Raw genomic sequence first — 24,744 nt, 5'->3', positions numbered from 1 at the left:
TAACGAGAGCAAAGCCCTGTTCTTGGCTCGCTCTTTGGAGGAAGCTCTAGAGTGTAAGGCTGAACTAGAAAGTGTTAAACAGCTGCGTACAGAAATGGAAGAATTGGTCAGCTCCAAGGATGATGTTGTGAAAAGCGTTCAGGAGCTAGAAAAGTCTAAGCGAGCCTTAGAACAGCAACTAGAAGAGATGAAGATTCCGTTGCAGGAACTGGAAGAGGAATTCCAGGCAACAGAGGATCTGTCCCAAAGAGGGGATAGTGTGCCTGATGCAGTTTTTAAAAGGATCAGTGTTTTGGGGTCTGTCCTGAGTGAGCCTCAGAAATGTGACGACATGTGGCTTGAATCACCCCTTTGGAATAAACCGTTCCTTCAAAAACTTCAAGCATTGGAAAATGTATCATTAGAGCTTCAGCAAACAAAGGAGCTGAGTAAGAAATGTGGTGATTTCTCAGTTCAGGCTGAAAACCTAGTGGAGAAAACTAAGGCTGTTGGTGAAAACGTGAAGCAAATGAATAAGTGCCTTTCAGGGAGTGTTTCCAAAATGGAACTGGTGAAAGACGGGTGGCAGAAGTTTGATCGTGATCTTGAGATGCATTCCATGTGGAATTCAGATAGAGAAAAAGAACTAGGTGACCTTGAGCGGTCAAATAGTTCAGCAGAAAGTGCATTGAAGAAACCTGTAAAAGAATGTGTTGCAGTTCCATGCTTCTTCACTGATGCAGAGAGGAGGTCTATAATGGATACCACCCAGATCGCTGGTTTCAACTGTGTTGTTGCCTTTGACCCCTATGTTGGTGGAAGGAAAGTTGATGATGTTCTGGTTGGCTACTTCTGTGAAGAGTTTGGCAAGAAATATAAACTGAATATCAAATCAAATAGTAGGCCTTTACTGCGACTCGCTCAGGAGGGCGAAAAGTTTAAGAAGTTGATGAGTGCAAATGCTTCAGATCTGCCTATGAATATGAAATGTTTGAATGATATTGATATCTCTGGGAAAAGGAACAGGGGTCACTTTGAAGAAATGTGTGACAGCCTGTCGTCTCTATTGGAAAATCCTCTGCACAGCATCTTAGAGCAAGCAAAGCTCAAGAAGGAAGATCATTCCCTTTTACAACAAAAAGTCAATGATTGTGTACAGCTGTATGGAGAGGCAACTCAAGTCACAGAGGGATGTCAAGAGTCCCTACTTGGAACAAAGCTTAGTGAAGCAAAGGTTCTCAAAGTTTTGTGGAAAACATTTATGGATTGCAGAGAGAAGCGTCTTAAGAATGTTGAAGACATTAAGACTAGCCCAATTGAGTTGCCTATGGATCACGGTCCTCCGTGGTGGATTGGACAGACGGTTATGAGGGACAAGCTGTCTGACATTTATGAGAAAGCTGTCAATGAAGATGACAGAAACGAGAAGGAGCGAAATGATGCCAAAAATGCAGTTGAAGAATGTGTATATGAGATGAGAGACAAACTGTGTGGCATTTATGAGAAATCCGTCAATGAAGATGACAAAACAGTTTCATCCGGAAGCTTGAGGATAATAGGAGGCTTATCAGTGAGTCAGCAGTGCTTGACACATGCGTGCCTGGAAATCTGTGTCCCAACCCTAGGGTTGAAACAAGAGGGGGGGGTATGTAACAGGAAGTCAGCTAAATCTGGGAATGTAGTCACAGGAAGGAGATACATTTCCACCTGATTTAGAAAGTCCATTAATTAATTTAGGGTGTTGGCTACAGAGCTAGCCAGCAGGAAGTTGAAAGGCCTTCACCTGTTCAGAATGAGGGAGTTAAGGCTCTATAATTTGTTCAGAGAAATTCCTATTGTTTGCTGCCTCCAGAAGCTGTGTCCTGAAGCCATGTGGGCTGGGAGCAGGAGGACAGTCAGCGTGTGCCTCCCGACAGGATGTGTGGGCCTGGGAGAAGACCCCCCGGAGTGATGTGTGCCCGGGACGGTAACCAAGGGTGAATACGTCTCAAAGGTGAGAAGACGAACTGTTGATGTGAAAGAAACAAAGGACTGTGTTGCCCTGTGAAGCTATTATAAAAGGACTATTGAGTGTCCGCTGTAGGACAAGGAAGTCTGCCCGACGGTAGGTTGGAGACAGACACTTAGGCAGGTTCCAGTTGTGAGAAGGTAGCCGCCCACAGAGGCAAGGATTTATTTTCTGTTTTATTTTATTTTGGATGTTTTGCTGCATACAGCCTGGTGAAGAAAACACCATTTAATAAACCACACTGTTTGTTTGCAAGCACTTGTCGGCTACCTCTCTGGGAAAACGCACCCCCCAAGGGGTCATCCACACCCGCCACCGAGCTAATCCCTTACACTGGTGAGTAGAGAAGAGCTCAGGCATATTTCATGAGCTGAGATGAGCTCACCAGTTCCAAAGAGGATTCGACTTTATCATCTGAGTGGTTCCCATTCATCACGATCCATGAGAGGTCCATGTTGTCCTGCTCTATTAGACCACCTATAATTTAGTGATCTTGTAATCTGGATTCAACTTTATCGTCTAAGTGGTTTCCATCCATCACAATCCGTGAGAGGTCTACCTGGTCATGCTCCACTAGACCACCTATAATTTAGTAGTCTTGTGTAACACCCTCCTAGGTAGCTGCTAGTGAGAGACTGAGAGAGGCACATTTTGAATGACAATTGCGCAGTCATGCAACACTGTACCTATATAAACTTTTTTATCATTTTGTTACACAAATAGAGCTTTCTTTTGGTGGTATTTAATCACCGCTGGGTTTTTTATTTTTTACGAAATTAACCAAAAAAAGACAGAAAATTTTTTTTTTTGGTTTCTATTATAAAAATTTGCAGATAAATAATTTTTTTCCTTCACTGATATGCACTGATGGGGCTGCACTTATGTGGCGGCACTGATGGGCACTATTAGGCTGCACTAATGTGCACTGATGAAGCTGCACTAAAGGGCAATTTTAGGCTGCACTGATGAGGGTGCATTGATGGACACTGTTAGGCGGTACTGATGAGGCGGCACTGATGAGGCTGCACTGTCGGGTACTGATCAGGCTGCACTGATGGGCACTGATCAGACTGCACTGATGGGCACTGATCAGGCTGCACTGATGGGCACTATTAGGCTGCACTAATGGGCACTGATGAGGCTGCACTAATGGGCAATGTTAGGCTGCACTGATGAGGCTGCATTGATGGACACTGTTAGGCGGTACTGATGGGGCGGCACTGATGAGGCTGCACTGTCGGGCACTGATCAGGCTGCACTGATGGGCACTGATCAGGCTGCGCTGATGGGCACTATTAGGCTGCACTAATGGGCACTGATGAGGCTGCACTAATGGGCAATGTTAGGCTGCACTGATGAGGCTGCATTGATGGACACGGTTAGGCGGTACTGATGGGGCGGCACTGATGAGGCTGCACTGATGGGCACTGATTAGGCTGCACTGATGAGGCTGCACTGTTAGGCTGCACTGATGAGGTGGCACTGATAGATGTCACTGATAGGGGGCACTAGTGAGGAGGCACTGACAGGCAGCACTGATGGGGCTGAACTGATGATCAGTGCCCTGATTATCGGTGTACACATCCCCTGTTATACTTTCTGGCTGCCGGCTCCCCTCTCCTCACGCTGTGACAGAGCATGTGGAAAGGAGTGCAAATAACCGTTAAGTGTGTTTACATGTGATCAGCTGATCACATGGTAAAGGGCCACTGCGATTTCAGGGGGCGCATTCATGAACCACTCCCCCCCCTGGAACAATAGAGCCACGCTGTAGCTATCTTTTGGCTATAGCGCGGGTCTGAAGTGGTTAGCGCAAATCCAGTAAATCTCTATTGCACTTAACAGGAGGCCAAAAGAACAAGCCAACACATTTCAGGAGCTCAAAATCCCCTTCATCAGGCTGAAAAATAAGATAACATAAAAAAATGTAAGATAAAGCTCACACCTGTTTACCCCATATTTAGCAGAGTGATTTTTTTTTTCCTCTCGTTTTGGCTATAGGCCTATTTATTCAGCTTCAACATTTTCCTTACAAAGAAATGCCAAAGTGGTAATTGAAATTATTTTTTTTGATAAAAACAGGTTTTAATAGTAGTGTATTCCCGATAAACAAAAATGTTAGTAGTACAACACATAACACCGTTATAAATGAAAAATATGATCTATTAGATTGTAAGCTCTTATGATCAGGGCCCTCTTAACCCTCTTGTATTTTATTGTATTGTAACTGTGTTGCCTCCCTTTATATTGTAAAGCGCTGCACAATCTGCCAGCGCTGTATAAATCCTGTATAATATAATAATTAATCATTTTTTATATTGAAAAATAATTGTGTATTAAAAATAATAAAAAGATGACTTCTTTTGCACACAAAAGGTTTTAAAAATTAAAAAAAATCCAAGGGGGTATTAAATATTAAGTGTATTATGCAGACATCCATCCTGTGCTATGTGACTGCATAATATAAGTGCAGGTAAAATATCGCCTACTCCGTAATCAAGGCAATCCCCCTCCTACCCACCATCCTACACAGTCTGATTTCAACTTTCAGCTGGTGTGTGGCAAATTATGAAAAAAAGTTACAATCTTTGCTGTAAAAAAAACTTGCTTTTGTGAGTCCATGGCCAATTTTAATTCATTAAATTAAAAGTTAGTAAAGCTAGTAATTATCTCACTAAAATAGCTGGATACAGAGAGTTAAAATGGTTTTCTCAGCCTTGTGATTCACACACCAGCCAGCTAGGAGACACTACTACCTGTGTCACCTGTCTGCCCATTGGACAATGAATTAGCGGTGTGATTGGTCTGTCCCACTACATGGATGTTTTCTGTGTTCTATTGAACAGCATCAGGTTATTATTGTTCAGTATTATGCTGACATCTAGTGGAGGTTTTGGGCCACTACAACTGTACTATGTGATTTTGATTTCTCCCATTGTCTTCCCCTCCTGTTTAACCTCTTCATTCCTTTTTCTGACATTTGTTGCTTACAAATCAAAATCAGTATTTTTTGCTTGAAAATTACTTAGATCCCCGAACATAAATATATATTTTAGCAGAGACCCTAGGGGAAAAAAAATTACGATCATTGCAATATTTTATGTCACACGGTATTTGCGCAGTGGTCTTTCATATGCACATTTCTTGGAAGAAGAATGAATAAAAAAATGAATGAAATGAATAAAAAAAACAAAATAAAAATGTAAAGTTAGCCCAATTATTTTGTATATTGTGAAAGATGATGTTATGCAGAGTAAATGGATATCCTAACATGTCTTGCTTTATTGCGCACGCTCGTGAAATGGTGACAAACAAACTACGGTACTCAAAAATCTCCATAGGCTATGCTTTAAAAAATTTTAATTGTTACCTGTATAGAGTTGCAGAGGAGGTCTAACGATCGCAGGGATACCTCACATGTGTGGTTTGAACACCGTTGAGGTATGCAGGGACAACTTATGTATGCATTCCCTTCTGTGCTCGAGCACAGAGGGACAGAGCGCTTTAAATTTTTTTGTTTTTTTTCCAATTTATTTAATTTATTTTGTTTTTTTTAATTACACTGTCCCTTAAATTTATTTATTTTATGATAGCTTTTATTGCTGTCACAAGGATTGAAAACATTCCTTGTGACAGTAATAGGCAGTGACAGGTATTGTTTATGGAGGGATCTGGGGTCTAAAAGACCTCATATCTCTCATTTACACTTAAAAGCATTCAAAACGCCATGTTTGGCGGTTTTAAATACTGTCATTTTTTTTAAAATCTGGTGCCTTTAAGACTCCAGTAAACTGGAAGTGATGTCATTACATCGCTTTTGGGTTACTAGATCCAAGACCTGATCAAAGCCGATTCCATCTTTGTTCAGGTCCTTGGCCAGCCATCGGACGTGCCGGCTGGTCGCTTGGCCTCCTGTTGGGATGGGAGACTTAACCCCCCCCCCAACTGCTCGTAATAACAACCGAGCGGCTGCTTAGCCACATCAGCTGTTGTTATTACAAGAAAGCGGACTGTCGGCTCTATAAAACAGTACCGGGGTGATACCTCTAGCTGCAGGCGTGGCCGTGTCTCGGGCAGCGCCCCAGAAGCTGTACTGTGCTCTCCTGACTCCCCTGTACTGTGCTCTCCTGACTCCCCTGCACTGTGCTCTCCTGACTCCCCTGTACTGTGCCCTCCTGACTCCTGTACTGTGCCCTCCTGACTCTCCTGTACTGTGCCCTCCTGACTCTCCTGTACTGTGCTCTCCTGACTCCCCTGTACTGTGCTCTCCTGACACCCTCTGTACTGTGCCCCCTGGATCCCAGCATTGTAACCTCCTGACTCCCCTGTACTGTGCCCCCTGGATCCCAGCATTGTGCTCTCCTGACTCCCCTGTACTGTGCTCTCCTGACTCCCCTGTGCTGTGCTCTCCTGACTCCCCTGTACTGTGCTCTCCTGACTCCCCTGTACTGTGCTCTCCTGACTCCCCTGTACTGTGCCCTCCTGACTCCCCTGTACTGTGCCCTCCTGACTCCCCTGTACTGTGCCCTCCTGACTCCCCTGTACTGTGCCCTCCTGACACCCCTACTGTGCCCTCCTGACTCCCCTGTACTGTGCACTCCTGATCCCAGTATTATGCCCTCCTGACTCCCCTGTACTGTGTCCTCCTGATCCCAGTATTGTGCCCTCCTGACTCCTCTGTACTGTGCCCTCCTGACTCCCCTGTACCGTGCTCTCCTGGCCCCTCGTACTATGCCCTCCTGACCCCCTGTACTATGCCCTCCTAATCTTGGTATTGTGCCCTCCTGACTCCCCTGTACTGTGCCCTTCTGACCCCCCTGTACTGTGCCCTCCTGTTCCCCCTGTACCCTTCTGACTCCCCCTGTACTGTGCCCTCCTGACGCCCCTGTACTGTGCTCTCCTAAAACCCTCTGTACTGTGCCCTCCTGATCCCAATTTCATGCCCTCCTGACTCCTCTGTACTGTGCCCTCTTGACGCCCCTGTACTGTGCTCTCCTAAAACCCTCTGTACTATGCCCGCCTGATCCCAGTTTCATGCCCACCTGACTCCCCTGTACTGTGCCCTCCTGATCCCAGTATTGTGCCCTCCTGACCCTCCTGTACTGTGCCATTCTGACCCCCCCCCCTGTACTGTGCCCTCTTGATCCCAGCATTGTGCCCTCCTGATTCCTCTGTACTGTGCCCTCCTGACTCCCCTGTACCGTGCTCTCCGGGCCCCTCGTACTATGCCCTCCTGACCCCCTGTACTGTGCCCCCCTGACCCCTCTGTACTGTGCCCTCCTGTTCCCTCTGTACCCTTCTGACCCCCTGTACTGTGCCCTCCTGTTCCCCCTGTACCCTTCTGACTCTCCTGTAGTGTACTCTCCTGACACCCTCTGTACTGTGCCCTCCTGATCCCAGTATTGTGCCCTCCTGACTCCCATGTACTGTGCTCCCTGGATCCCAGAATTGTGCCCTCCTGACTCCCCTGTACTGTGTCCTCCTGATCCCTGTACTATGCCCTTCTGACTCCCCTGTACTGTGCCCTCTTGACTCCCCTGTACTGTGCCCTCCTGATCCCAATATTATGCCCTCCTGACTCCCCTGTACTGTACCTTCCTGATCCCAGTATTGTGCCCTCCTGACCCTCCTGTACTGTGCCATTCTGACCCCCCTGTACTGTGCCATTCTGCCCCCCCCTGTACTGTGCCCTTCTGATACCAGTATTATGCCCTCCTGAGTCCTCTATACTGTGCCTTCCTGACCCCAGTATTGTGCCCTCCTGACTCTGCTGTACTGTGCTCTCCTGACCCCCCTGTACTGTGACTTCCTGACCCCCCTGTACTGTGCCCTCCTGGCCCTACTGTACTGGGCATTCCTGGCCCCCATGTACTGTGCCCTCCTAATCCTGGTATTGTGCCCTACTGACTCCCCTGTACTGTGCCCTCCTGACCCCCCTGTACCCTTCTGACCCCCCTGTACTGTGCCCTCCTGACTCCCCTGTACTATGCTCTCCTAAAACCCTCTGTACTGTGCCCTCCTGATCCCAGTTTCGTGCCCTCCTGACTCCCCTGTACTGTGCCCCCTGGATCTTAGTATTGTTCCCTCCTGACTCTCCTGTACTGTGCCCTCCTGACTCCCCTGTATTGTGCCCTTCTGCTCCCCATACTGTGCACTTTGTGTCAAGCAGGTGACCATACTGTCTTGACCAGGGGTCTTCAAACTACGGCCCTCCAGCTGTTGCTGAACTACACATCCAATGAGGCATTGTAAAACTCTGACATTCACAGACATGACTAGGCATGATGGGAATTGTAGTTCCTGAACAACTGAAGGGCCAAAGTTAGAAGACCCCTGGTCTAGACAGACTGGGTCTAAGAAGGTATGTCTATGCCTAGAGCAGCATTTGAAACAGAACCATGATGATGGCTAGAATGTGAGAATCATGAAACTAGCTGAGCAAACTTTTGTTTCAATCATTTTTCTTGAGTTTATATAATATAAAAGAGCGATATCAAACACAGAAAATAACTGCTATCATAGTCAGTGTATATAAGAATAGTGGCCAACAGAATGCCTAATCCTTTTTGCGCTCTTGTATATGTATTTCAGCTGTGTATTGCACTTTAGCTTCAAAACATCGCTATGTCTTTTATTTCTCTACTCAAAGCCGGCAGTAAACCAGCTCACAGATTCTCCCGAATCTCCCCAACATGAAACATACTTTTACTTTTTAAGTTCAGTATTCTGCAATCCTACAGGGGTGCTGGGAGTGCGGCATCTTCGTATTGCAGATAGAAGCGAATGCCGGCAAACCCGTGGATGAGCTGGATTTAACGTGTGTGTGTTTTTTTTCCCTTTTCTTGCTTTCGTCTGAAGAAAGGAGCCGATGGATGGAGCTGCTAGGTATGTCAGTAAACTTCATTTTAAATGATTTATGTTTCCCAAAGCTGAAAATGTTCTGTGTTCTTGGCTTTGTGCAGTTCTGGTTATAAATAATTGACATAGGCACAGCGAGGAACCAAATGTTCATGTGATGTTAGGTAATATTTACAGCACAGAGTACTGGAATACAATATTTCTACTGCAACTGTTTTTATATCTATATGTGTGTATTTCTATTAGTCCGTTGTTATCTGCTACTGGCCACAAGGTGGCGTTCTACCTCCATGTCTCATTAATAGGCCTCATGCACACGGGATGTTTTTATAGCGGCTGTTTTTGGCGTCAGACGTTTTTTTCTACAGCCAATAAACTCCCCGGCATTTTCTCCTATGTCTCCATGCACACACAGGCTGGTATCAGCAGTTTTTGGCAGGGGCGTTTTCTGGCTGGAAAAAGAAACACAGAACTAGTGGGGTTTAGGAGGCGTTTTTCAGCTGTAAAAATGCTCTAGCTCTGATAAAAGCTTAAAAACTATGAAAAATGCCAAAATATGCAGAAAAACACAGCTATTCTGTGTTTATCAATGTTTTTGAGCGATAAGCTTTTGTGCGAATATGGTTTTGCTAAAAAAATGCTAAAAAAACGCTGAAAAATGCTACTGCAAAAAAGCTAAAAAACTCCTTCTACAGCTACAGCTTGCTACTGATGTTTTAATAACGTCCAGTGTGCATGAGGCCTAAAAGGAGTTTTTATGAGGTTCTTATACCTTTCTATTCTATTCTATTCTATCTATCCTATCTATCCTATCTATCTATCTATCTATCTATCTATCTATCTATCTATCTATCTATCTATCTATCTATCTATCTATCTATCTATCTATCTATCTATCTATCTATCTATAATGTAATAAAGGTATTTATTTGCAAATAGACCATGCTGAAGGTTTTCCCTCCTTGCCTCTCTACATTCCCTTCCTTTATTTACCTTTCTTTTGCTTTCACTCTTCTCTGTCTTTCCCTCTTGCTCTCTCTCTCTCGCTCCTCTCTCCTTCTTTCTCTCTGTCGCTCCCTCTTTCCTCCCTTCTATGGGGGTCCTTTCACATGGGCAATCCAATCAGGTCCGCCTCTCAGTTTTTCAGGCGGACTTGATCGGACCCTCCATTCACCACTGACACCCACCGCTATACGATCCGATCCTGTCCGGCAAATCCAGAGGGGTGATGACCCTATTTTCCATCTGTCCAGAGGATCGGATAAGATCAGGTGAAATTGGGCAGCTGGTCTGTTTTCACCCGATTTCCCCATAGGGAAGAGCAGGACTCTGTCCGTCTCTGTACAGTGAGCAGAGATGGACCCGTCATCCGCCTACTCAACGGGGATCAACAGAGCGATCCCTCGCTGAGCAAAGCAGAGTCCGCCAAGCAGGCCACTTGTGTAAAAGGACCCTTACTCTGTTTGCCTTCTTCTCCGCCCCCCAATGCGCTTTATTTCCCTCCCTCTCACTCCTATTCTCTCTCCCTCTTCCCCTCATTGCCTGCTTCCTCCCAGTCTCTCTCTCCCTTACTTGATCTTCTTCCCATCTCCCCCCCCCCCACCCTTGCATTTACTTTCCCTCCCTCTTTCCTTCCTCTCATTCACTCTCTCTTCCACCTTCCTCCCTCTTTCCGTCTCCCTTTTTCTTCCCTCTTGCTCGTTCTCCCTCCTTTACCTCCTCCCTTCCTCTCTCTTCTTCTCTCTCTCTCCTCATCCTTACTTCCCACTCCTTCTCTCTTTCTCTCCTCCCCTCCTCTCCCTACCACTATTTCTCTATTTCCTTCCCTCTTTATCTCTTGCCCTCTTCCCTCTTGCTATTTCTCTCCCTCCTTCATCCCTCTCACTCACTCCCTATTCTTTTTCTTTCTCACCCCCTTCCTTCCTCTCATGCTCTTTCTCTCGCTCTCCCTCCATCTTCCTTCTTTTTTTTTTCCACTTTGCTTCCTTCCTCCGTCTCCCTTTTACTCTCTCTCCTCCTGCTTCCCTCTTGCTCTTCCTCTCTCCTCCTCCGTCCATTTTACTCTCCCTCTCCACCTTCTCCCTCCTCCTTGCTCTTTCTCTCTCATCCCCTTTCCTTCCTCCTTCCTTCTCTGTCTCCCTCCTTTCCTCCTTTCCTCCCTCTAGCTTTTTCTTCCTCCTTCCTTCCACTCCTTCTCTCTCTTACCTACTTACTACCTACCTACTCTTTTGCTCTCTCTCGCTCTTTTCTCACGTTACCTCTCTCCTTCCTCCCTTCTCTCCTTCCTTTCCCTCCCTGTTGCATATTCTCTCTCTATCCCTCTCTCTCTATCCCTCTCTCTCTATCCCTCCCTCTCTATCCCTCCCGCTCTATCCCTCCCTCTCTATCCCTCCCTCTCTATCCCTCCCTCTCTAGCCCTCCATCTCTAGCCCTCCATCTCTATTCCTTCCTCTATATTCCTCCCTCTCTATTTTTCCCTCTTTATTTTTCCTTATTTCTCTCTCTTCCTCCCTCTCTATCCCCTCTTCTCTATCCCTCCCGCTCTATCCCTCCCTCTCTATTCCGCCATCTCTATCCCTCTATCTCTATCCCTCCATCTCTATCCCTCCTTCTTTATTTCTTCCTCTATATTCCTCCCTCTCTATCCCCCCCACTCTATCCCCCCCACGCTATCCCCCCCCACGCTATCCCCCCCCACGCTATCCCCCCCCACGCTATCCCCCCCCACGCTATCCCCCCCCACTCTATCCCTCCCACTCTATCCCTCCCTCTCTATCCCTCCCTCTCTATCCCTCCCACTCTATCCCTCCACTCTATCCCCTCCCTCTCTATCCCCTCCCTCTCTATTGCTCCCTTTATATTCCCTCCCTCTCTATCACTCCCTCTCTATCCCTCCTTCTCTATCCCTCCTTCTCTATCCCTCCATCTCTATTTCTTCCTCTATATTCCTCCCTTTCTATTTTTCTCTCTCTATTCCTCCCTCTTTCTCTCTCTTCATATCTCTTTCCCTCTCTTAATCCCTCTGGCTTTCTCTCTCTCTCTCTCCCCCCCCCACCCCCCCCTCTTTCTTCTTTTATTTTTTTTTCTTTCCTATTCCCCGCTCCCTCCAAGTAGCCACGAGGTGGCACTCTGGCTCCACTTCTCAGTAATGCTAGCTTATATTTGATTTTCATCTGAGATTTTGCAGACAAGATATTATGCTTCTTGGCTTGGAAAATAAAATACATAATTACTTTTGGAGTTACATCTTAATTAAGAAATTGAGCCGTAGTTAAGATGACAGTGACACATTTCCTGACAATGGGGTTATTTCCTTTGAAGGCCAGGTCTCCGCCGCTGTGATAGGTCTGATCGTTATCCAATTGATTAGTGATTGAAATGTAATTAGGGGAATATGTTCTGACATTTATCCAAAGGTTTAAGCAAAGGCACTTGGAAAAGTCATTCTTCTGCCTAATTAGGTCCTTGTATGTTGCACACAGCCTTTCACATTGCCGGACTATTGAAAGTCATCTTTTTTTTTTTTTTTAAGCGACTTGTTAATGTTGGTTTATAAAAGAAAAAAAAAAAATATATATATATATATATATATACAGGTCCCTCTCAAAAAATTAGCATATTGTGATAAAGTTCATTATTTTCTGTAATGTACTGATAAACATTAGACTTTCATATATTTTAGATTTATTACACACAACTGAAGTAGTGGAAGCCTTTTATTGTTTTAATATTGATGATTTTGGCATACAGCTCATGAAAAACCAAAATCCCTATCTCAAAAAATTAGCATATTTCATCCGACCAATAAAAGAAAAGTGTTTTTAATACAAAAAAAGTCAACCTTCAAAAAATTATGTTCAGTTATGCACTCAATACTTGGTCGGGAATCCTTTTGCAGAAATGACTGCTTCAATGCGGCGTGGCATGGAGGCAATCAGCCTGTGGCACTGCTGAGGTGTTATGGAGGCCCAGGATGCTTTGATAGCGGCCTTGAGCTCATCCAGAGTGTTGGGTCTTGCGTCTCTCAACTTTCTCTTCACAACATCCCACAGATTCTCTATGGGGTTCAGGTCAGCAGAGTTGGCAGGCCAATTGAGCACAGTAATACATTGGTCAGTAAACCATTTACCAGTGGTTTTGGCACTGTGAGCAGGTGCCAGGTTGTGCTGAAAAATGAAATCTTCATCTGCATAAAGCTTTTCAGCAGATGGAAGCATGAAGTGCTCCAAAATCTCCTGATAGCTAGCTGCATTGACCCTGCCCTTGATAAAACACAGTGGACCAACACCAGCAGCTGACATGGCACCCCAGACCATCACTGACTGTGGGTACTTGACACTGGACTTCAGGCATTTTGGCATTTCCCTCTCCCCAGTCTTCCTCCAGACTCTGGCACCTTGATTTCCGAATGACATGCAAAATTTGCTTTCATCCGAAAAAAGTACTTTGGACCACTGAGCAACAGTCCAGGGCTGCTTCTCTGTAGCCCAGGTCAGGCGCTTCTGCCGCTGTTTCTGGTTCAAAAGTGGCTTGACCTGGGGAATGCGGCACCTGTAGCCCATTTCCTGCACACGCCTGTACACGGTGGCTCTAGATGTTTCTACTCCAGACTCAGACCACTGCTTCCGCAGGTCCCCCAAGGTCTGGAATCGGTCCTTCTCCACAAACTTCCTCAGGGTCCGGTCACCTCTTCTCGTTGTGCAGCGTTTTCTGCCACACTTTTTCCTTCCCACAGACTTCCCACTGAGGTGCCTTGATACAGCACTCTGGGAACAGCCTATTCGTTCAGAAATTTCTTTCTGTGTCTTACCCTCTTGCTTGAGGGTGTCAATGATGGCCTTCTGGACAGCAGTCAGGTCGGCAGTCTTACCCATGATTGCGGTTTTGAGTAATGAACCAGGCTGGGAGTTTTTAAAAGCCTCAGGAATCTTTTGCAGGTGTTTAGAGTTAATTTGTTGATTCAGATGATTAGGTTAATAGCTCGTTTAGAGAACCTTTTCATGATATGCTAATTTTTTGAGATAGAAAGGCTTGCACTACTTCAGTGGTGTGTAATGAATCTAAAATATATGAAAGTCTAATGTTTATCAGTACATTACAGAAAATAATGAACTTTATCACAATATCACAATATGCTCATTTTTTGAGAGGGACCTGTGTGTGTGTGTGTATATATATATATATATATATATATATATATATATATATATATATATATATATATATATATATATATTTTTTTTTTTTATATATATATATAATTTATATATATATAATTTATTTTTTCTTTTTTTTCTTAAGTTACTGGTTAAAGTTAGTTTCCGAAACTTTTTAGTGATAATTTAGTGCTTATATTGTCATCAAATTTTTAATTCTAATATGTATTACAGCTTACGGTCCATCAGAGTATACAGGATATAGTAGACAAAGTGTTCCACACTGTGGCAAAAAAGTCAAGGTAGCTTTATTTCATCACCAAAGTCAAACAAGCTATGGGAATTTTTAGTGCCCCCTTCATCAGGGTGAAAAGAATGACATAGACCAGGGTCCCAGCTGTTGGTGGCCCTCCAGTTGTTGCAGAACTAGAAATTCCCATGAGGCATTGCAAGGCTGACAGGTAAAAGCATGACTCCCGTAGGCATAGGCATGATGGGACTTGTAGTTCCCCAACAGCAGGAGCCACGCCAGTTTGAGACCCCTGACGTAGACCAGAAACAAATAAAACATAAATAGAAAATGTTAAACAATCATACAAAGTATCATAAACAGTTGCTAGAAACACACTCAATATAGTATAAAAATAAACAATCAGGGTAAAAGGATTAATAATCACAATAATTTGGATATTAATTATATTTTATTTTTATTAGTATTATTTCTTTTTTTTATTTCTAAGGCCTCCTTCATACTGTTTAAATTCTTTGTATTAATTTTTAGAAAAGAGATTTACAAATACCATAGATCACATTAAGGGCTCTTTCACACGGAGCGCACCGCATTGCGATCCGCTCCGGCACTTTTTTTTTTTCACGGAGCGGATGACATTTGTGTCATCCGCTTCGTATGTCCGCATATCATCCCATCCGTTTGCGGATGATATACGGACATAATGTATGTCTATGGGCATTGCGGATGTCAGCGGATGACACCGCTGACATCCGATTTTGCATCCTTTCCATTTTTTACACGGAACAAAAATAGGGTTCTGTTCCGTTCCGAAAAACGGAACAGAACTGAAAGGACGAAAATCGGATGTCAGCGGATTGTCATCCGCAATGCCATTGACATACATTATGTCCGTATATCATCCGCAAAAAAATAGGATGATATACGGACATGCGGAACGCCCGTGTGAAAGGGCCCTAAAGACCAAGACAACATTCATACAATAGATAAAAAACAAATAAAATGAACATTTAAATCACCTACACAATACATACCTACTATACAAACATAAAAAATGGTGTATATCCTATATCCTTATCATATCAACCATATATACACTCACCGGCCACTTTTATTAGGTACCTGTTCAATTGCTTGGTAATACGAATTGCTAATCAGCCAATCACATGTCAGCATCTCAGTGCATTTAGCCATCTAGACGTGGTGAAGACGACTTTCTGCAGTTCAAACCGAGTATCAGAATAGAGAAGAAAGGGGATTTAAGTGACTTTGAATGTGGCACGGTTGTTGGTGCTAGACGGGTTGGTATGAGTATTTAAAAAACTGCTGATCTACTGGGATTTTCACACACAACCATCTCTCGGGTTTACAGAAAATGTAAGAAAAAGAGAATTTGATGCAGTGTGCGGCGTATGGTCTGAGCACTGACAGGCTGACCCCCCACCCATTCAACCTCTGCAGCAATGTTGACAGCACTCATACATCTATTTCCCAAAGACAACCTCTGGATATGACGCTGAGCATGTGCACCCAACTTCTTTGGTCGACCATGGCGAGGCCTGTTCTGAGTGGAACCTGTCCTGTTAAACCGCTGTATGGTCTTGGCCTCCGTGCTGCAGCTCAGTTTCAGGGTCTTGGCAAGTTTTTTATAGCCTAGGCCATCTTTATGTAGAGCAACAATTCTTTTTTTCAGATCCTCAGAGAGTTCTTTGCCATGAGGTGCCATGTTGAACTTCCAGTGACCAGTATGAGAGAGTGAGAGCGATAACCCCAAATTTAACACACCTGCTCCCCATTCACACCTGAGACCTTGTAACACTAACGAGTCATGTGACACCGGGGAGGGAAAATGGCAAATTGGGCCCAATTTGGACATTTTCCCTTAGGGGTGTACTCACTTTTGTTGCCAGCAGTTTAGACATTAATGGCTGTGCATTGAGTTATTTTGAGGGGACAGCAAATATACACTGTTATACAAGCTGTACACTCACTACTTTACATTGTAGCAAAATGTCATTTCTTCAGTGTTGTCACATGTAAAGATATAATAAAATGTTTACAAAAATGTGAGGGGTGTACTTACTTTTGTGAGATACTGTAGCTATTCCATGGCTACTGAAGTGTGAAAAAAAAAATGTAAAGTTATGGTGCTGCGCTATGAGAAATTGTAAATACTTTCTGTGATAATACTCTTCATCAAATCAATGTTATACAGTGAAAATAACCATATACCTGGCAATTGGTGGGTGAAGTGCAACAATGTCCAAAGCAATCAAAATCCTAATAATATCCATCTACTGTGATCTGTCCGATACACCAGTGGTTCTCAACTCCGGTCCTCGGGACCCACCAACAGGCCAGGTTTGCAAGATAACTAAATTACATCACAGGTGATCTCATTTGCTACTCAGTGATTGCAGTATTCTAGTCTGCATCCCCCAAGGTAATACTTAAAATCTGGCCTGTTAGTGGGTCCCGAGGACCGGAATTGAGAACCACTGCGATACACAATAGTGCAAATAGGTGAAACAATGACCAATATAGTGAGCAACTAAACAAAAAGTTATTTTTCAAATAACTAAAGTGTCCAAAACATAGTCCCTTCACGATGTGATAGCCCCTAGGACGTGGAATCATCAAAAACAATTCTTCAGTGAAATGACACCTCCATGCCCACAGGCCGCTCACCTTACTGGGGTAAGATAACCACATTTAGATCTTTGTGTCTTTAACCACTTAAGCCCCGGAAGATTTTACCCCCTTCCTGACCAGGGCCTATTTTGCAATTCGGCACTGCGTGACTTTAACGGACAATTGCGCGGTCGTGCGATGCTGTACCAAAACAAATTTGACGTCCTTTTTTTCCCACAGACAGAGCTTTCTTTTGGTGGTATTTGATCACCTGTGCGATTTTTTGATCATGCGCTATAAACAAAAAAAGAGCGACAATTTTGCAAAAATAACAATATTTTTCACATTTTTTTTATATGAAATTCCCCCCCCCCCCCCAAAAAAAAAAAATGTAAAAATCAAAATTTTTTTACATTTTTGGTCAATTTGTTTTCTGCTACCTATGTTTGGTAAAAAAATCACAATAAGCGTATTTTGATTGGTTTGCGCAAAAGTTATTGCGTTTACTAAGGGAAAGATTTTTGTCATTTTTGTTGTTCTTTTTTTTTTTAACGCGTAATGGCGGCGATCTGCGATTTTTTTTTCGGTACTGCGATATTGCGGCAGACAGATCGGACCCTTGACTGACATTTTTGACACTTTTGGGGGTACCAGTGACATTACTACAGTAATCAGTGCTATACATATGCACTGTTACTGTAAAAATGACACTGGGAGGGAAGGGGTTAACTTTATTGGAGAGGGAGGGGTTAAGTGTGTCCCTTGGGGCGTGATTCTGTCATTGGATGTGGCTTGTGATGTAAAAGCACAGATCAACGGTCCTACATAGCAGGACCGAGTGATCTGTGCTTTTACACAGGGGAGGATAACAGGCGGCTTTGTTTACATCAGCCGCCTGCCTTTCTCCCTCTCTACCCGACGATCGCGAGTGACCGGCGGACATCGGGTCACACGCGCCGGCTTCGTCGGGTACGCGCTCGCCCCCTATTCGCTCCCAGGCTAGTGACGTACCGGTACGTCATTTTGCCTGGGAGGGGCTGACCGCCGCCGTATATAGTCGGGCGGCGGTCGGCAAGTGGTTAAGATGTGGCTCCTAATATCTCCACTTTCAACTGGGGGCTTCTGCTCTTTAAACTGGCCCCCTGGTGTATCCATTATACAGTTAGAGATTATATAATCTGATTGATTTCATGTTCATCTCCCTATCTAATAAGTAATTTAATATTCGTTGTATGTCGTTGTTTTATACACCTTTTTTCTTAATTATTGGAAAATGAATTGGTTATTTACCCTCAATATACGTTTTTATGTAGTTTTAACATTTCTAACATTAGTTTTATGGTTATGTACAGTATATATGATCTCTAATTGGCTTGTGTGATTTTACAAATAATCTTTACTCTATGAAAGCTTTGCCAAATCTTTACATTTATACATGAGAGGTACCTCCCGGTATCCTGTAATTTCGACCTTATTTTATTTTTATTATTAATATATTCAGGGATTTTTTTTCTCATAAAACAGGTACAGGAACTCAATCACGACCCCCCCACCCCCTCCCCACCCACACACACACACACACCCTCAAAACTGCGTCAAATAGTAGACGTAGTAAAACAGTGGGGGGTTTCAAAGGGGCATTAAATACCAGGAGTGCATTACGTACAGAGTGCACAGTTCGGGGGGGGGGGTTACAAATAGAGTGCAGAGTTTGGGGGTGCGTTTTGTACAGGGGTACACTGCATACATCAAACAACAAACAAACACAGGGGCGCACGGGCCTAGTGCATTATCCTTTGATTGGTTTATTTAAAAGAAGAAAGATTAAAAATACTCACAAACGATTTCTTGGTTAAAAGCATATCACATAAGCAACGCAGTCCTCAGTCGTGTGATCCGAGGGTAAGTTGTCCCTTGAATTTGTAATGGCTAACGCATTTCGAGGCTTAGCCTCTTCCTCAGAGCCTAAAAAGGCATATCTAAGCCCTTGCTTAAATACTAAAACAATGACATTTGAAACAAAGACACATATTGAGGTCAGATCCTCCTCCTGTGGGGCGTGTACAAAAAGCACACGCCCCCCTCGTTAATGGGCAATGTAGAAATCATGTGACATTTTTAAAAAGTCAAAACCAATAAAAAAATGTTTATATTAAAAACAGCTATAATAATAATATAATATAATCATAGTAATAAAACCATATAGTGATTTTTAAAAGATCGGTAGTACAACTGAGAAATTAGAGAAGGGTACAGAGGGTTTCTTATACATAGTACAGTGTTCAGCCTTCTTCCACAGCTGCTTATCTCTGCATCCCCCATCCACATCTCACTTTCACCCCTCTTCAGCTCTCACTTCTGTATGCAACCCCACCCCCCCCCTCTCTCCTGCCCCCATCTTCTCGCCACCTACTTTAAAGCTCCACCATCTTCCATGTCTGGCTTTTGTTGCTGAATAAAGCAGAAGCACCCAGTTGGCTCTAGTACTTCCCTGCACACAGTAGTTCCCCCACTTGCAGGGAGATCATCCACTGGAGTTGTCGGCATCTGCACTGCACCCTGGGCACCTGCATTCTGTTGTTCCCATCCTGCACTCAGAAGATCAGATCTGTGGGAGGAGCCATTGGGAGACAAGCTTTCACTTGTAAACACAGAAGCCGGATGTCTGTGTTTACCAGTGATGGTGGTGAGCAGGGAGAAAAGGGCCTGAGCCAAAGGTGGTGGAACTGAGTTCCACCAAGTTCCAGCTGAAAAAAAGGGTTGAAAATATTTTATATTTATTTTTAAAATTACCTTTAGGGTTCTACATTATTTACATCTTCAATCGTTCTTGCCACGATTGATCTTATAGCCAATTATCGGACTATTAAAACATGGCCACTACAATACATGAGTGCCATGTTCTTCAAGAAAATGGCCGCTGAATCATAGACCAGTATTACCCTATAAAAGTAGACATTACATGCCCCCTGCCATTCCCTAATGAAGTCACATGTCTGTGACGTAACGTGTAGGGCGGAGGTACTCATGGAGTATACGAATTGTACATTGGGTAAAAAGTGAGTACCTAATCTGTTTTTACCAATAAATATTTTATAAACTATGGACCCCCCTTTTTATACCTGTGCATATCACGTGTTATGGGGGAATTTCGGACAGAATACAGAGGAGATACACCAGGGAGCACAAAAGCCCCCAGTTGAAAGTGGACAAATTAGGAGCCACATCTTAAAGTCACAAAGATCTCAATGCTGTTACCCTACCACAGTAAGGTGAGCGGCCTGTGGGCATGGAGGTGTAGTTTCACTGAAGAATTGTTTTTGTTGATTCCACATCCTAGTGGCTCATTTATCACATGGTGAAGGGACTATCTTTCGGACAATTTTGTTATTTAATAAATTACATTTTTTTTATTGTTCACTGTATTAGTTATTGTTTCACCTATTTGCACTATTGTGTTTGGGAGCACAGTAGACAGATGATATTATTAAGATTTTAAATGCTTTCAATTTCAACATTTACATTTTTGTTTTTTTATTATCATTTTTTATTGTTTTGGATATTGTTGCACTTGACCCACCAATTGCTAGGTGTATGGTTATTTTCACTGTATAAAAATGCAATGGAGCAGAGTGAAATTAACCTTAGGGCCCTTTTACACCCAAGGTAGTGGGACACAGTTGGATGCATTTTGGACTGCACTCCAACTGCATAAACAGCCCCAAATCAAGTTAATCTTATGAGCATAGTAGAGCTACATGATTAATCGTTAAAAAATCGCGATCTCAATTTAACCCCCGTCATGATCTTAATCAAGCATTTCCATGATTCAGTGCAGAGCCGTTCTCTGCTTGGAGCTGTCAAGAAAAAAAAAATAGCAGTTTATCAACATTGCTTAAGGCCCCTTTCACACTTGCCGCTCCGTTGGCGGACTCCGTTTTTCTCAGCGGGGATCAATCCGCCGATCCCCCGCTGAGCAGGCGGCTGGCAGCTCTGTCTCCGCACTTGTTGCTTACCGTATTTTCCAACGTATAAGACGACTGGGCGTATAACACGACCCCCCTAATATTCAAATTAAAACATAGGTTTTGGGTTATACTCGCCGTATAAGACTACCCCTCTCCGGAAGCAAGACAACACCATTGAAAAACATCAGATTTCTCAGATCTCTCATATATCTCCAAGGTACTGTAAGAAAGCATTATATGTAATCTGTCAAGTGGCTGTCTGTGCCCTAGTAATTTCCAAGGTACCGTAAATACTGTAAATATAATCTCTCATTTCTCTTACGTCCTCCGACAGTCGCCGCCCCTCATAAAGTCTTCACCAATGGGTATTGACTTCCGCTCCACAGGAGTAGCTAGGCGTAAGACTTGTTAGAAACAAAAGCTTTTAGCATAGACACACCCATGGGGGCTGTCCCACTGGTCAATACCCCCCCCACTGCATTAAGCCATCCCAACTAAGTTTGTCTCTGCCTAGCTTCAGGAGTAGATAGGCTTCCCTGTGCTGGGGCTACAGTCTCAGCCTTCTAATCAAGCTTCGGTGGCCCAGGTGTGCAAGGCTGCGACTTGGTCGTCGGTGCACACCTTTTCCAAATTCTATAAGATTGATGTTCTGGCATCAGCTGATGCCTCCTTTGGCCGCAAAGTTCTCAGTTCGGCAGTGCCATAGAGGACCCCTGTTTTTTTGTGGGTCCCTGGCTGTTGGGTTGTTTATCCCCTGGGTTATTTGCTTTTCTGGGCTGTTGCTCCTGTTGAGCCTTTTCTATTGCCCAGAAGGTTCTCTTACTGTGCGTATAAGGTTCCTTTCTCTGATGTTAGTACTGCGTTGCCTTTTCTACGGTTGCGTCTCCCACCCCTCATGTCTGCACTGCTTTGGGACATCCCATTGGTGAAGACTTTATGAGGGGCGGCGACTGTCGGAGGACGTAAGAGAAAACTGAATTTTTGTAAAATCTTACCGTAAAATTCCTTTCTCTGAGTCCTCCGACAGTCGCCGCCCCCGCCCCTCTTTTGGGGTTTTTTCTGGTACACTTACTGCTATGCTACCAAACTGAGTTGGGATGGCTTAATGCAGGGGGGGGGGGGAATTGACCAGTAACCTATGCTAAAAGCTTTTGTTTCTAACAAGTCTTATGCCTAGCTACTCCTGCGGAGCGGAAGTCAATACCCATTGGTGAAGACTTTATGAGGGGTGGCGACTGTCGGAGGACTCAGAGAAAGGAATTTTACGATAAGATTTTACAAAAATTCCGTTATATCTCCATGGTCCTGTAAGTATTATCGGTAGATGTAATCTCTCAAGGCGCTAGCTGTGTGGGAATCCTGTACCGGTATACCGTATGTACTGTAGCTTCGGCTACATACAGTATACTACACTGAGCCAATCACGGTGAGCGATGTATTCTATTCTTGATTGCAAAGCCTGCTCGGATTGGCGGAGTCAGAGATGCGGGCTGATGTTATTCACTCTGACTCCGCCAATCCGAGCAGGCTTTGCATTCAAGAATAGAATACATCGCTCACCGTGATTGGCTCAGCATGATATACTGTATGTAGCCGAAGCTACGGTACATACGGTATACCGGTACAGGATTCCCGCACAGCCAGCGCCTTGAGAGATTACATCTACCGGTAATACTTTCGGTACCTTGGAGATATATTCCATGTTCTGTGTACTGTGGGAGACCAGATGTAGGGAATGCAGAGTCCTGGGTTTAGTAACGACGTCTGGAGTTGTCAATGATTCCTAATGGCACTCCCACTCATCGTCATCCGTGCAAGTGCCAAACTGCATGGTGCAGCAGAGTATGCAGTTCAGTGTGGCATGATTTTACAAAAGGGTCGGGGACTTCTTTCCCTGTATGTCTTGTGTGTAGGGCTGCCCTACTTGTGATGTGTGGGAACGTGCTGAAAACTTGCAGAAATGCGCAATGCACCCACAGTAGTGTGACCAAGCCTCATGACTGCATAGTAAGTCACTCTCCATGTCCTCATTGTACCTTCTGAAATTGTAATCAATGAATTCTGTTATTTTTTATTTTTTTAACCACTTAAGCCCCGGAAGATTTTACCCCCTTCCTGACCAGGGCCTATTTTGCGATTTGGCACTGCATGACTTTAACGGACAATTGCCCGTTCGTGCGACGCTGTACCTAAACAAATATGACGTCCTTTTTTTTCCCACAGAGCTTTCTTTTGGCGGTATTTGATCACCTGTGCGATTTTTTGATCATGCGCTTTAAACAAAAAAAGAGCTTCAATTTTGCAAAAATAGCAATATTTTTGACATATTTTTTATATGAAATTCCCCCAAAAAAATGTAAAAATCAAAATTTTTTAACATTTTCGGCCAATTTGTTTTATGCTACATATGTTTGGTAAAAACAATCACAAAAAGTGTATTTTGATTGGTTTGCACAAAAGTTATCGCGTTTACTAACAAAGGGAAAGACTTTTGTAATTTTTGTTGTTTTTTTTTTAACGCGTAATGGCGGCGATCTGCAATTTTTTTTTTTTTTGCGGTACTGCAACATTGCGGCGGACAGATCGGACCCTTGACTGACATTTTTGACACTTTTGGGGTTACCAGTGACATTTCTACAGTAATCAGTGCTATACATATGCACTGTTACTGTAAAATTACACTAGCAGTGAAGGGGTTAACTTTTTTTGAGAGAGAGAGGGGGGGTGTGTGTCCCTAGGGGCGTGATTCTAACTGTGATTGGCTGTGGCTTGAGGTGTAGGAACAGTGATCAACGGTCCTACATAGTAGAACCGTAGGATCACTATTCCTACACAGGGGAGAATGACAGGCGGCTTGTTTACATTAGCCGCCTGCCTTTCTCCCTCTGCACCGACGATCGCCGAGTGACCGGCGGACATCGGGTCAGCCGGTCACATGCGCCGGGGTGGTCCGTGACCACGGGGGAGTGCGCCTCCGGAGGCGCGCGCTCGCTCCCTAGGCCCTCACAGGCTAGCGACGTAGATCTACGTCATTCTGCCTGTGAGGGGCTGACTGCCGACGTAAATAGTCGTGCGGCAGTCGGCAAGTGGTTAATGCATGAAGGTAAAAAACCCTCTGTGTGCAGCAGCCAGCCCCCCCCCCCCAGTCTCCCTTAAACTTACCTGAGCCCCATTGCGATCCAGCGATCTGCACAGGAGCCTCTGCTGAGAGTTTACCTCATTGGCTGAGCAGCAAGGGAGCCATTGAGAAGAGAGGGGGTGGAGTCAAGCCTCCGCTCTTTGTCTGAATAAACATGCAGGGCAGTGGCTCAGGTGCCCCCACAGCAAGCTGTTTGCTCTGGGGGCATCTGGGCTGGAGGGAGGGACCAGGAGCGCCGGCGGGAGACCTAAGAAGAGGAAGATCCGGGCTGCTCTGTGCAAAACCATTACACAGATCAGGTAAGTATAACATGTTTGTTATTAAAAAAAAAACACTTGCCTTTTAATATCACTTTAATTTTAATGTTTTATAAAACAAATATAGAACACAAATCCATTAGGGGAACAAACCCATATGTAATATTGTAAACTAGTATCTCACAAAAGTTAGTACACCCCTCACATTTTTGTTAATATTTTATATCTTTTCATGTGACAACACTGAAGAAATGACACTTTGCTACAATGTAAAGTAGTGAGTGTACAGCTTGTATAACAGTGTAAGTTTGCTGTTCCCTCAAAATAACTCAACACACAGCCATTAATGTCTAAACCGCTGGCAATAAAAGTGAGTACACCCCTAAGTGAAAATGTCCAAATCTGGCCCAATTAGCCATTTTCCCTATCCGGTGTCATGTGACTCGTTAGGGTTACAAGGTCTCAGGTGTGAATGGGGAGCAGGTGTGTTAAATTTGG

At 44.1% G+C, this 24,744-nt stretch overlaps 1 protein-coding gene across 2 annotated transcripts in view; it reads left to right on the top strand.

The window, feature by feature from the left end:
• The window catches only part of KCNQ3 (potassium voltage-gated channel subfamily Q member 3), a 332,909-nt gene that overhangs the window by 253,505 nt on the left and 54,660 nt on the right, over positions 1–24,744 (top strand). For both annotated transcript variants that reach the window (XM_082258095.1, XM_082258094.1), the window contains one exon: positions 8,846–8,872. In XM_082258095.1, coding sequence (XP_082114221.1) covers positions 8,846–8,872 — 27 coding nt within the window. The remainder of the gene's footprint in view (positions 1–8,845; positions 8,873–24,744) is intronic.

This window comes from Pelophylax lessonae (assembly GCF_965119305.1).
Source record: "Pelophylax lessonae genome assembly, chromosome: 5".
NCBI lineage: Eukaryota > Metazoa > Chordata > Amphibia > Anura > Ranidae > Pelophylax > Pelophylax lessonae.
Note: the sequence above shows the minus strand (reverse complement) of the source record. Positions and strands in the feature narration are given on the sequence as shown.